Source organism: Moschus berezovskii, chromosome 2 (assembly GCF_049115385.1).
Source record: "Moschus berezovskii isolate FMDL1 chromosome 2, NW_MosBer_1.0, whole genome shotgun sequence".
NCBI lineage: Eukaryota > Metazoa > Chordata > Mammalia > Artiodactyla > Moschidae > Moschus > Moschus berezovskii.
This window is the reverse complement of record NC_142461.1, coordinates 7,494,045-7,508,617: the sequence shown is the minus strand read 5'-3', so window position 1 is coordinate 7,508,617 and position 14,573 is coordinate 7,494,045. Positions and strand designations below refer to the sequence as shown.

The 14,573-nt window shown below is 48.7% G+C and overlaps 1 protein-coding gene across 5 annotated transcripts in view; it reads left to right on the top strand.

Moving 5' to 3' along the window:
* IL22RA1 (interleukin 22 receptor subunit alpha 1) overlaps positions 1-14,318 on the top strand; it is a 28,060-nt gene extending 13,742 nt beyond the window's left edge. For all 5 annotated transcript variants that reach the window (XM_055397722.2, XM_088843523.1, XM_088843525.1 and 2 more), the window contains 3 exons: positions 5,644-5,782; positions 10,734-10,855; positions 11,772-14,318. In XM_055397722.2, the coding sequence (XP_055253697.2) occupies positions 5,644-5,782; positions 10,734-10,855; positions 11,772-12,713 (1,203 nt within the window). In that variant the 3' untranslated portion in view covers positions 12,714-14,318. The remainder of the gene's footprint in view (positions 1-5,643; positions 5,783-10,733; positions 10,856-11,771) is intronic.
* Positions 14,319-14,573: the final 255 nt, after the last annotated feature.

The following is a 14,573-nucleotide window of genomic DNA, read 5'->3' as shown; positions in this document are numbered from 1 at the left end:
TCATACAATTGCACACATTTCACACACTAGCAAAATAACACTCAAAATTCTCCAAGCTAGGCTTGAACAGTACATGAACCAAGAACTTCCAGATGTTCAGACTGGATTTAGAAAAGGCAGAGGAACCAGTGATCAAATTGCCAAGATCTATTGGATCATAGAAAAAGCAAGAGAATTCCAGAAAAACATCTACTTCTGCTTTATTGATTACACCAAAGCCTTTGACTGTGTGGATCACAACAAACTGTGGAAATTTTTTAAAGAGATGGGAATACCAGACCACCTGACCTGTCTCCTGAGAAATCTGTATACAGGTCAAAGAGCAATAGTTAGAACCAGACGTGGAACAACAGACTGGTTCCAATTTGGGAAAGGAGTACATCAAGGCTGTATATTGTCACCCTGCTTATTTAACTTATATGCAGAGTACATCATGAGAAACTCTGGGCTGGATGAAACACAAGCTGGAATCAAGATTGATGGGAGAAATATCAATAACCTCAGATATGCAGATGATAGTATCTTTATGGCAGAAAGTGGAGAAGAACTAAAGAGCCTCTTAATGAAAGTGAAAGAGGAGAGTGAAAAAGCTGGCTTAAAACTCAACATTCAGAAAACAAAGATCATGGCATCTGGTCCCATCACTTCACGGCAAATAGATGGGGAAGCAATGGCAACAGTGACAGACTTTATTTTCTTGGGCTCCAAAATCACTGCAGATGGTGACTGCAGCCATGAAATTAAAAGGCTCTTGCTCCTTGGAAGAAAAGCTATGACCAACCTAGACAGCATATTAAAAAGCAGAGACATTATATTGCTGACAAAGGTCCACCTAGTCAAGGCTATGGTTTTTCCAATAATTATGTATGGATGTGAGAGTTGGACCGTAAAGAAAGCTAAGTGCTGAAGAACTGTGCTTTTGAACTGTGGTGTTGGAGAAGACTCTTGAGAGTCCCTTGGACTGCAAGGAGATCCAACCAGTCCATCCTAAAGGAGATCAGTCCTGAATATTCATTGGAAGGACTGATGCTGAAGCTGAAACTCCAATCCTTTGGCCACCTGATGTGAAGAACTGACTCATTTGAAAAGACCCTGATGCTGGGAAAGATTGAAGGCAGGAGAAGAAGGGGACGACGGGATATGAGGTGGTTGGATGGCATCACCAACTCAATGGACATGAGTTTGAGCCAGCTCCAGGAGTTGGTGATGGACAGGGAAGCCTGGTGTGTTGCAGTCCATGGGGTCACAAAGAGTTGGACACGACTGAGCGACTGAACTGACTTTAAAATCGTTGTCTGCTAATTCAAACATTTTGGTTATCTTGGGGTAAGTCATAATTAACTGTCTTTTCTCCTGAGTATGGATTACATGCCTAAAACTTTTGGAAAGCATCCCAGACATTGTGAATGATCTGTTGAAAGGACTGGATTCTCTTATGTTCCTCCAAAGAATACTGATTTTTGTTTGCCTTACTCGGCACTTAATTGGCTGAACTTCAAGCTCCAAAATCTCAGCGATGTAATGTTCAGTTGAAACCTTACCTCGACCGCTTGGAGTCTACTCCATTAGTGCATACTTTAGGTATCAGCCAAGAACTTGGACAAAGTTTATACACAGAATTCAGGCCTCCCTCTCTAGGAACTTCTCTTATCTGTGGTTTCTCCCCTCACTTTCCAGCTTTAAGGATTGTCCTGAACTCTGTCTTCTGGTTATTGAAACCAGTAAGATTATTACAAGGTTTTTGTCTAGCTGTTACCCATCCCACATGGTATAAATGGGGGCCCGTCCTCAGGCCAAAAGATACTAAAGAGAAAGAGAAATTTATTCAGTGCCATCCCTTCCTCCTTTCTCCGGTATCTGCCTGTGTTATGTTCTTTCCAATACCTAAAAGTAATTTTTATTTTGACCAGAATTTATAGTTGTTATTTTAGGGAAGATTGGTCCAATAGAAGCTGTAAATTACTGAGAAAGAAGAGAGATCAAACATAGAAATGAAAGAGTGATCAGGGTGGGAAGTCAGAGGGCTATTGCAATGGTACATGCTGGATATGGTAAGGGCCTGAACCAGGATGGAGGCAGTAAAAAACTGGGGAAGGAAGGACTCTTTGGACCTTGAAAACTCTACTGGAATTGTATCACATGATCATTTCAACCATATGAGTTCCATAAAATACTAAGTTGTTAAATCCATATATGCGCTTCTTCACCACCTTCAAAAGAAAAACCATAAATACCCTAAACCCTGGCCTCCACGTGCCTGGAAAAGGGAAGGTATAGCTGAAAGGCAAAGAACCAAAGAAGAAAATTCTTAGCCTTTAAACTCCCAAGAACATAGGTCCTAGACCTTTAAAGAAAAGTTTATGGATTATTTCAAGGCAATTAAATACACAGGATATGAGAGAGCATTTGTCAAAAAATGGCTTTAAGGTTTGTGCTTTGGACATTAGAACAAGAAAGACATTTATTAACAGATTGAAGATAGGAGAAGGGGACGACAGAGGATGAGATGGTTGGATGGCATCACCAACTCGATGGACTGAGTTTGAGGAAGCTCCGGGAATTGGTGATGGACAGGGAAGCCTGGTGTGCTGCAGTCCTTGGAGTCTCAAAGAGTCAGACGTGACTGAGCGATTGAACTGAACTAACTAGGGAATCAAATACAGTTGCCAGTTTGGGGTTCGGGATGGGATAGAACCCAGAGAGAGGAGATCAGGATGTTTAGACATGTGAAGTTAGAGAAACCTGCAGACTGATGTTCAGGAGAGAGCTGGCAGTGTGCCCCAGGAATTCCATAGATCTTACTGAGATCAGTCTGAGGGTTACCCACACATTGGTGATCACGGGAGCCACAGATCAAGAAAAAAGTCAGCAAAAAATACATGGAAGAAGAAGGAAAAAAATAGATGAAGAGTGAAACTTTCAGAAAAACAACACTGAGGAGCTAAAAGGGCAATCAGAGAGGTAGGAAGAGAGCCAGAATGATGGAATGAGCCAGCCAAGAAAGGAGTTCAAGGTCAGAGAGTTTCGAGACATACAAGCGGGTGAGAACTGAAAAGCAGCTCCAGCAGAAGGATGGGCAGACGCAAAAGACAAAGGCTTGCTTCCGAAGCAAAGTGTCTGCAGGAGTGGCAGGCATTCTATATCACCAGAGGCTGAAGTACTAATTAGGTGAGCTGCCTGGAGAATCCCAGGGAAGGGGGAGCCTGGTGGGCTTCCGTCTATGGGGTCACACAGAGTCGGACACGACTGAAGTGACTTAGCAGCAGCAAGGAGAGATGAGTGAACAAGGTGGGCAGGAACCAGGGGTTTTCACTCTGTAATACGACCTAGACCATCAAAGGGTTTTGAATAGAGGAGCTTTGCAATTCTATCAATTGTTTAGAGAGGTCACTGTGACACAAGGTTAAATTTGGAAGTGGACAGGGACCAAACCAGAGACTGGTGACTAGTAAGGGGGCTACTGCAAGAGTCCAGGGCAAACATATTGAGGTCCAGTCAAGACAGAAGCAATGAGGATGTAAGACACTGATGGATAGTCAAAGGGCTTTGTTATTTTATTTAAAAAAAGGGGGGGAGGAAAAGGGGAACTAGAAGAAGGAAGAATGGAGAGGTGGTGGTGATGATGGTGACAGTGATGGTTCAGTTCAGTCGCTCAGTCGTGTGCGACTCTTTGCGACCCCATGAATCACAGCACGCCAGGCCTCCCTGGCCATCACCAACTCCCGGAGTTCACTCAAACTCATGTGCATTGAGTTGGTGATGCCATCCAGCCATCTCATTCTCTGTCGTCCCCTTTTCCTCCTGCCCCCAATCCCTCCCAGCATCAGGGTCTTTTCCAGTGAGTCAACTCGTCGCATGAGGTGGCCAAAGTATTGGAGTTTCAGCCGCAGCATCAGTCCTTTCAGTGAACACCCAGGACTGGTCTCCTTTAGAATGGACTGGTTGGATCTCCTTGAAGTCCAAGGGACTTGCAAGAGTCTTCTCCAACACCACAGTTCAAAAGCATCAATTCTTTGGCGATCAGCTTTCTTCACAGTCCAACTCTCACATCCATACATGACCACGGGAAAAACCATAGCCTTGACTAGACGGACCTTTGTTGGCAAAGTAATGTCTCTGCTTTTTAATATGCTATCTAGGTTGGTCATAACTTTCCTTCCAAGGAGTAAGCGTCTTTTAATTTCATGGCTGCAATCAGCATCCGCAGTGATTTTGGAGCCCCAAAAAATAAAGTCTGACACTGTTTCCCCATCTATTTCCCATGAAGTGATGGGACCAGATGCCATGATCTTTGTTTTCTGAATGTTGAGCTTTAAGCCAAGTTTTTCACTCTCCTCTTTCACTTTCATCAAGAGGCTTTTGAGTTCCTCTTCACTTTCTGCCATAAGGGTAGTGTCATCTGCATATCTGAGGTTATTGAAATTTCTCTCGGCAATCTTGATTCCAGCTTGTGCTTCCTCCACCCCAGCGTTCCTCATGATGCACTCTGCATATAAGTTAAATAAGCAGGGTGACAATATACAACTTTGATGTACTCCTTTTCCGATTTGGAACCAGTCTGTTGTTCCATGTCCAGTTCTAACTGTTGCTTCCTGACCTGCATACAGGTTTCTCAAGAGGCAAGTCAGGTGGTCTGGTAGTCCCATCTCTTTCAGAATTTTCCACAGTTTATTGTGATCCACACAGTCAAAGGCTTTGGTTTAGTCAATAAAGCAGAAATAGATGTTTTTCTGGAACTCTGCTGCTTTTTCAATGATCCAATGGATGTTAGTAATTTGATCTCTGGTGCCTCTGCCTTTTCTAAAACCTGCTTGAACATCTGGGAGTTCACGGTTCACATATTGCTGAAGCCTGGCTTGGAGAATTTTGAGCATGACTTTACTCAAAATAGTAAAGAGTAAGTGTGAGATGAGTGCAATTGTGCGGTAGTTTGAGCATTCTTTGGCATTGTCTTTCTTTGGGATTAGAATGAAGACTGACCTTTTCCAGTCCTCTCGCCACTGCTGAGTTTTCCAAATTTGCTGGCATATTGAGTGCAGCACTTTCACAGCATCATCTTTCAAGATTTGAAATAGCTCAACTGGAATTCCATCACCTCCACTAGCTTTGTTAGTAGTGATGCTTTCTAAGACCCACTTGACTTCACATTCCAAGATGTCTGGCTCTAGGTCAGTGATCACATTATCGTGACTATCCTGGTCGTGAAGATCTTTTTAGTACAGTTCTTCTGTGTATTCTTGCCACCTCTTCTTAATATCTTCTGCTTCTGTTAGGTCCATACAGTCTGTCCTTTATAGTGACGGTGGTGATGGTGGTGGTGATGGTGGTGATGGTGGCAGTGATGGTGGTGGTGCCACCCTGATGGTGGTAATATAACAGCAACTAGTATTTATAGAGTGCATGCTAAATGCCAGACACTGTTCCAAGTGAAAGTACACTGAGCTTGCAACTCACTGGCTTTAGGGAGAAACCAGAAGTTAGGGGACTGGGAATGGAGCACTGCAGACTGACCTACTGGTGTATGGTTTGGGCAGCTGGTTGTACCATTTTACTAAGTTCAATGACCCTGGCAGTGTTGTAAGCAGGCTCCTTATGGAGGCTGGTGTTTAAGAGATGTTGCTCTCTGTTCTCTGTCAAATTCAGCACTTTGAAGGGAAGCAGAGAGAATATGAGTTTGTCGGCCTGACCCCTGACACGGAGTTCCGTGGGACCATCATGATTTGTATTCCAAACTTGTTCAAGGAGAGCACCCCCTACGTATGCCGAGTGAAAACACTGCCAGGTAAGTTCAGCTGAAGCCAGAGGGAGGTGGGACTGCTGAATTCAAATCTTGACTCTGTGCTTTCCTCCTGATAACCCAGGTGAGGCTTGAATGTGCGCTAAAAAAAAACACACAGAAGGATTACCAGTGCATTATTAAAGCCAATCTTTGTTTATCCATGAATGAGTTAGCTGGTGGGTTATCATAGCAAATGTTTAATCTGCACCCTCTAGCCTATGTCTGAATTTCCTCTCTCTGACAAACGGCGTGTGTATCCTGGCAAAGCAAATTCAACTTTATATTAACTCAAGTGAGACATCCTGGGAAATAATCTGCTGATGGGAGAGCAGAAAAGATAAAAAGATCCCTCATTACCTTCCCAGGTCAAATAAAAATAGCCGTGATTATAATAGCATTTCTGCAGTACCAGCCAGGGACCAGACACCACAAAACACAATTCTCATGAGCTAGCTATGAAGGACCTTGGTTCCACTGAGAAAACTGAGGTTCAGAGTGGTTAAGCAACTTGCCCAAAATTGCACCGGTGGTGACAGACAGAACGAGGCCTAATTCCAGGGAAGACACTCTCATCACTCCGCTTCTATTGAAATAGTTTTGAGTCACTGGTTCAAGGAGGTGGTGTCCCGTGTTCATTTCCTCTAGCACGTTGAAACTCGACTCTCATTGTAAGCACCATGATATTTTTATTTGTGTTTATTTTCATAGAGATAGAAATGTAATGCTGTAAGTTTAGTGGATGAAAGCGATAGCATTGGATTGGATGGACTTGGAAAACAGTTTCCACCCTAGTCATCATCTTTAGATTAATGAAGTCAGTAGGTGATTTCTGGTCTGATGAAGAGGCCAGGCAGCTTAGAGGCTGGACCCAAGGGTATAACTGCAGCTTGGTAGAATCATCATCAGTTAGGTTCTTAGCTTTGTTCAGAAAATCAGCTCAACGGTTTCTCCAAGAGACTATAGGAGACTGACTTCTCTACCCGAGTCCCAGTGCTTTAGTTTTCATGGGAAGATATGCGTGATGGACCAGCCAGCACCGGCCACTTGCAGGGGGCGTGCCCTTCCTGGGGAAAGGGCCAAACGAAGACCGGAATAGAACTTGGCAATGGAAGAACTAGAAAAAAGAAACCCATGTCACAGGCACTGAGCTAGGAGTATATGTATATGATTTGTGACCCTCTCCTCTGACCCTACTGGATAAATCTCCTCCATTCCTGGCTCGCCCCTGTCCCCTTGCTTATTGACAACTTGCAGGCCACTCTACCGTATCCTTCTGATCTATCCATATCCTACATGATCTAACTCATGATACCATTTTTTTCTAAGACTGTAGCTGCTTTTATGTGAATCATACTTCTTGGTGACTGTTTCTTCATATAGAAGGTGCCTTATCCTTTATAATCAAGAATATTAATAAGAAGTCCTACCATTGATTAAGTACCTACTCTAGTGCCAAACACTGTGCAAAATGCTTTACATATATTATCTCATTGAATTCTTACAACAGTCCGGCAAGTTGGGTAACCTCGTCCCCATTTTACAGAGGAGGAACTCTGGCTCTGAGAGGCTAAGCAACTTGCCCATGATCACACAGCTGGTCTGAACCTACTTAGATTCATCTGAATTTGAAGACTGGGCTCTAATCACCACGCTGCAATTTCATTTAGAGCCAGTCCTCTCTACTGTACATTTATTCCTCTTACTTCCATTTCAGGATGAAACATCCTGCCCTTGAGCCTGTATCCAGGAGTCTGTCCTACCCCAGAGCCCAGGACCCCTCCTTATCTCCCTCTCCGAAGGTCTTGGACCATCATCCCAGCATCCTGATGCTGGAAAGGGGTCTAAGACTCGGCTCACCCCATATCCTAATTTAGCAGACAAGGAAACAAAGGTATCATTTTGTAGCAGCTGTGAGAATGACCTTTGGAGTTATATGTGTCAACCCTGGCTTCGCCACTGAGTAGCTGTGTGACCTTGTTCAAGTCACTCAACCTCTCTGAGACTCAGCGTCATTATCTGTAAAGAGGGGGCATACACAGCCATCTGTTTGGTAGGATGGCATTGGTAGAGCACTCTACATAGTGCCTGGCATGTAGTAAGACTTCAGACATCGCTGGCTACTGTTATTATTAATAATTAATCTTAGACCGGAGAGGGTCATGCAGAAGAGAGTAGGCTCAACACATCAGTGACTGAACCAGACCTCTAATGCCCCACTTTCCAGTGTTGTTTTTGTCATGTCTTCCTACTTCCCCGTGAGTGAGATGGCAGAAATGTTCCAAGTCCCTGTCCTGATACAGTTCAGTTCAGTTCAGTCGCTCAGTCGTGTCCGACTCTCTGCGACCCCATGAATCACAGCACGCCAGGCCTCCCTGTCCATCACCAAATCCCGGAGTTCACTCAGACTCATGTCCATCAAGTCGGTGATGCCATCCAGCCATCTCATTCTCTGTCGTCCCCTTCTCCTCCTGCCCCCAATCCTTCCCAGCATCAGACTCTTTTCCAGTGAGTCAGCTCGTCGCATGAGGTGGCCAAAGTATTGCGGTTTCATCTTTAGCATCAGTCCTTCCAATGAACACCCAGGATTGATCTCCTTTAGAATGGACTGGTTGGATCTCCTTGCAGTCCAAGGGACTCTCAAGAGTCTTCTCCAGCACCACAGTTTAAAAGCATCAATTCTTCGGCACTCAGCTTTCTTCACAGTCCAACTCTCACATCCATACATGACCACTGGAAAAACCATATCCTTGACTAGATGGACCTTTGTTGGCAAAGTAATGTCTCTACTTTTTAATATACTATCTAGGTTGGTCATAACTTTCCTTCCAGGGAGTAAGCGTCTTTTGATTTTATGGCTGCAATCAGCATCCGCAGTGATTTTGGAACCCAAAAAAAATAAAGTCTGACACTGTTTCCACTGTTACCCCATCTGCTGGATCATGGAGAAAGCAAGAGAATTCCAGAAAAACATCTATTTCTGCTTCATTGACTATGCCAAAGCCTTTGACTGTGTGGATCACAATAAACTGTGGAAAATTCTGAAAGAAATGGGAATACCAGACCACCTGACCTGCCTCTTGAGAAACCTGTATGCAGGTCAGGAAGCAATAGTCAGAACTGGACATGGAACAACAGACTGGTTCCAAATAGGAAAAGGAGTACGTCAAGGCTGTGTATTGTCACCCTGCTTATTTAACTTATATGCAGAGTACATCATGAGGAATGCTGGGCTGGAAGAAGCACGAGCTGGAATCAAGATTGCTGGGAGAAATATCAATAACCTCAGATATGCAGATGACACCACTCTTATGGCAGAAAGTGAAGAGGAACTCAAAAGCCTCTTGATGAAAGTGAAAGAGGAGAGTGAAAAGGTTGGCTTGTAGCTCAACATTCAGAAAACAAAGATCATGGCATCTGGTCCCATGACTTCATGTCCTGGTACAGGGAGCTGCAGTTTTCCAGTCACATTAGGCATGTCGTGTAGAAACCTGTGGCTCCTGTCCTCTTCCCAGTAGAGTGATGGGAGTATCAGGTGGCAGGGGACAGGGTATCACTCAGGTGGGAGGCTACCCAGAGAGGCCCAAGCTACAGGGGCTTGGGAAGGAGCGAGGAGAGGGCTGGAAGTAAAGTCTCCAACAATTCCCAGGGTTCACAGTCATTGCCAAGGTCCCTGGCAACTGATGACCATCCAAGCTGAAGCCACACAGGGGCCAGGAACCGCAGGAGGGTGACTTGTAGAGTCAGGACCGCTGGGTAACCCAAACCACCAGCTTTTGTTGGTTTGTTTTGGCTGTGCTGGGTCTTCATTGCGGCGCACAGGCTTTCTTTAATTGTGGCACAATGGTTTAGTTGTCCTGAAGCATGTGGGAGCTGAGTTTTCCAACCAGGGATCAAACCAGTGTTCCCTGTATTGGAGATGGCTTCTCAACCACTAGACCACCAGCGAAGTCCCAAATCACCAGTTTTAACAAAAACCCCAGCTACCTCTTCTTTACTAAGCTACTTCCCAGTCCCACTTGAGTTGGTGACAGGAAGTGTGTCATGCCAAGAACTGGCTGCAGGCGCCCATTCCAAAGACACAGGACTGCAGGAAGGAGGCTCAGCCCTAAAGGCCTTGTCTGTCCTCTCCTTCTGCTTTAGAGAGGGTGATGCCTCCCAGGCTCCCTCCTGAGCGAGGTCTTCCCAATACCCAGCTGAGACCTTGATTGAGATGTGGACAAGTCAGGCCCCTCTCATTCCATCTCCCCTCCCTTTGCCTCTTTCCCAAGCCCCCGCCAGAAAGGCAGGACTTCCCTTAGACCCAGACAAGAAAGGCCCTTGTAAGGTCCTGCTCCAGCCCTGCCCTGGTCATGGCCCTCCCCACAAGATGAAGGGTCCTTAAGTCCAAGAGGGCAGATCCCTGTGGACTCTGTGAGCCCCGAAATTCCCTGCATCAGTGGCCAGAGCCTGTGTCCGGTCTCGGCAGGTCTCCTCTTTGGGTCTTTCTTCCAGAGGACAAGCCCTCGGCTCAAAGGGTGGCCAAAGGATGGGTATTGTAGGGGCCGTGGATGAACTTGACCATAAGCCCATATTCTTGTGCCTGAGGCCCCTGGCAGAGTGTACTGGAGCCAGGCTGGGCTTGCGGGAACTCCCCCCTGCACTTCCTTCTTTCCACTCTGCAGCCAGAGGAGTCCAAGAAGCAAGCTTCGAGCCTTCCAGGTTGTTATGAAAAGTATGTTTGTCAAGGAGGGGGCACAGAACATATTTTACTTAATGTAAAAACATGATTTATAAATTCTTAATATTTAGATATGTGGTGTGTGGCCCTCCATTTGTGCCCTCACCCCGTAAGTCTTGGGGGCAGAAGAGGCCTTCCCAAGCCCAACCCGAGAGGTGGGGTTGGGGGACGAGGCCCGAGTTGCCAGCATCCACACTGACAGCCTCAGCCTTCCTGCTCTGCCTCTTGTTGACCCAGATCGGACATGGACCTACTCCTTCTCCGGCGCCTTCCTGTTCTCCATGGGCTTCCTGGTTGCAGGGCTCTGCTACCTGAGCTACAGATACATCACCAAGCCGCCTCCACCTCCCAGCTCCCTGGTAAGCAGGGGCCCCGGGGAGGGCATGGGCCCAGGGACCCCCAGCTCTCCTTCGCTTTTCCCGCCAACCTAGAGACATGGCTGGCAGTCCCTGGGGTGGACCGACGAGAGCAAGGGGATCAGGAAGAAAAGGCGTGGAACAGAAAACCCATGTGGTTTTCAAGGGGGCACACACCCTGTCTGAATAGGCAGCCCAGGCAAGCTCTGCCACCTGGGATCACGGGCCCAATGTGGCCACATCTTTGCATTTTTTTCCAGTGAAGTCAGAAGTTCAGATGGTAATGTGAACTCTCCCACGTTTCGAGTCTTGGAAACTAATTTTTCTAAATTAAGCCTTAGCAAACCACACGTGTCATATCAGTAGCCCGAGTCTGGCCCCCAGCGCGGCATCTCTGCCCGCTACAGAGCCTGGACAGTCTGGGGCTGGTGGAGTTGGACCCATCAGCCCCGCCGAGTCAAAGCCTGTCTGAGCCATTTCCTGTAAGCTCTCCCGGCCTCCGCGCTCCCCCACCCTTCCCCTCCTTTCTCCCTCCATGAGGCCCTTCGGGAGCTGAAGAGCAGTTGAAGCACCACCTGGGGAGCACCACCCAAGGTCATCCCACATCTGAGTCAACTCCTTCCAGAATACCCACCTCCTGGAGAAATCACAGCCTGACTCATCGCTCTCCCCCTGGCCAAGCCAGACTCTGGAAGTGGCCCTCAGCTAACGGGGCCAGAGCCTTGTCCCTTCACAGAGGCCCCAGCACTTAGAGGAATCCCTAGGAAAGGAGGCAGGGCTTATGGATCTTGGGAAAGCCCTCAGACGGTCTACCCTTGCCCTCGCCCCCACCCCCGGGGAGGACCGCAGCGCCCATGGCATCCTTGGGGGTGGGGGGCTGAGAAGGCACTCTAATGGGCGTGCTGTTCTCCCTGCCTAGGATGTCCAGCATATCCTGCCCTTCCAGCCTCTGTGGTTCATCCAAGAGCACACTCTGATCTCCATCTTCGACCTCAGCGGCTCCGGAGGTCTGGCCCAGCCTGTCCAGTACTCTGAAGTCAAGGTCTCCGACCCCACGGAGCCCCCGGGACCCCCACCGCGGCACAGCCTGCCTGAGATTGCCTACCTTGGGCAGCCAGAGCTCTCTGTCCTCCAGCCCTCCGGAGTACCACCTCACCAGGCACTCCCCACACCATCCTATGCTCCCCAGGCTGCTTCCGAGGGCAGGCCCTTGTCCTACGCGCCTCAGGGAACCCTGGAAGCTAAACCCCCCTCCTACACTCCACAGGCTGTCTCAGAGGCCCAGCTTCCTTCCTACACCCCGCGGGCCACCCCGGACAGCTGGCCTCCTTCCTACGGGATGTGCGGGGAAGGGTCTGGGAGAGACTCCCCACCTGTGACACGCTCTGGTCCCAAACACTTCGGAACTAAGGGGCAGCTCCAGAAAGAGGTGCTAGCTGGAAGCTGCAGCCCAGGTGGCCTTTCGCTACAGGAGGTGACCCCCTTGGCCATGGAGGACCCCCAAGAAGCAAAATCCTTCCACCAGCGTCTGGGGGTTGACTCAGACTCTGATACCATAGGCCAAAGGGAGCCAGGAACACGAAGCTCCCTAAAGGGCCAGCTGCCCCTCCTGTCCTCTGTCCAGATCGAGGGCCACCCCGGGTGCCTCCCTTTGCAGACTCCTTCCCTCCCGTGTTCCCCCACAGACGAGGGTCCAAGTCCCTGTGGCCTGCTGGAGTCCCTCGTGTGTCCCAGTGATGAGGATCCAGAGTCCAAGACTGAGACCAAGAGCCCAGGCCTTCAGGCCCCAGACCTGGAGTCTCCAACAGAGCTGGACTCTCTGTTCCAAGGCCTGGCCCTAACCGTGCAGTGGGAGTCCTGAACGGAGAACAGGGCAGGCCTGGGGCTTCCTGCTGTCCCCACCACCCCCCAGCTCACATCCTTGGCCGTCACTCCCGCACCCAGGGACGCTGCACATTCTGCAGCCCCGCCCCAGGTAAGTACCCTTGAGGAACCAGCAGAGGTGGAGCCTGGACCCTCGCCTCGGCTGAGATCCCTTTGGAGCTAAAAAGACGTGAGAAGAGCTCCAGCCAGAGTTTCAGAGGTCTATCATGCGCAAAGAGCTCCAGCCAGAGTCTCAGAGGTCTATCATGTGCAAAGAGCTCCAGCCAGAGTTTCAGAGGTCTATCATGCGCAAAGAGCTCCAGCCAGAGTCTCAGAGGTCTATCATGTGCAAAGAGCTCCAGCCAGAGTTTCAGAGGTCTATCATGCGCAAAGAGCTCCAGCCAGAGTCTCAGAGATCTATCATGTGCAAAGAGCTCCAGCCAGAGTTTCAGAGGTCTATCATGCGCAAAGAGCTCCAACCAGAGTCTCAGAGGTCTATCATGTGCCAAGAGCTCCAGCCAGAGTCTCAGAGGTCTATCATGTGCCAAGAGCTTGAACACGCCGCGCTCTGCAGGGCAGGACACAGTCAGAGAGAGGCAGTCGATGCAAGGAGGCCTCCGAGAGACCCAGGGCCCCGGCTCCTAATACACTGCGTACAGTTCTCCTGGAGCCTTCACTCCTTTCCTGGCCAGTTTCATAATCTCGTTCAGCAGACTGAGGTCTCTGCCTCCTCTGTGATTCCCCGAAGAAGGAGAAAAGGAGCCTGAAAAGGGACGCCTCCTAGCAGAGTGGGCAGAACCAGAACAACCCGTGAGATGGCAAGACACCAGGCCGAGTGCAGCGGGCGGCTCAGCCCTACCCAGGCCTGCTGCCGGAAGCCGCACTGCTTCAACTGCCGTCCTCTGCTGGAGGCTGGACCCCAAGTGAAATGCAGGCCCAGCAGGGAGGGAGAACATAGAAACCCCCTCTGTCAGCAGGAGTTTCAGACCCTATCCTGGGAGCAGGCTTTGAAAGGAACATGGGGCCACGGGGCGCCTGCAGGAGACACACCTACAAACTGTACTTACTTCCCAACTTTGGAAACTCAGCCTTGGGTTCAGCCCACCTGGGTTCCAGTTCCAGCCTTAACACGTCCCGGCCGTGTGACTACAAACAAATGAATCGCTGTTTGAAATCTCAGTTTCCTCATCTGTATAATGGGGATAGTAATACCTACCACACGGGGTTGTAGTGCTGCTGCTGCTGCTAAGTCGCTTCAGTTGTGTCCGACTCTGTGTGATCCCATAGACGGCAGCCCACCAGGCTCCGCCGTCCCTGGGATTCTCCAGGCAAGAACACTGGAGTGGGTTACCATTTCCTTCTCCAATGTGTGAAAGTGAAAAGTGAAAGTGAAGTCGCTCAGTCCTGTCCGACTAGTAGCGACCCCATGGACTGCAGCCCACCAGGCTCCTCTGTCCATGGGATTTTCTAGGCAAGAGTACTGGAGTGGCTTGCCCTTGCCTTCTCCGGGGTTGTAGTGAGGCTGAGATTAAATCATGTCTGTAAAGTGTTTCACAGCACCTGGCACATGGACCGTGCCCAATAAACCAGTAGCTGTCTCATATTGTGATTTTTTTTTTTAACCCCCAATTCAGGTTGATTTTGGATCAGGCCTTTTCTCAGATTATCTTGATTTCCTCAGAATTGCTCCAGGCCAAGCCAGAGGGGCTGGACTGCCTAGGAGGAGGCCAGGGAAGGGACTGCAGGAAACAGGGTCCAAGAGACACATGGAACCTCCTCCTTGAGCTCTTCAGTTCTGTTCAGTCGCTCAGTCATGTCCGACTCTTTGCAACCCCATGAATCACAGCACGCCAGGCCT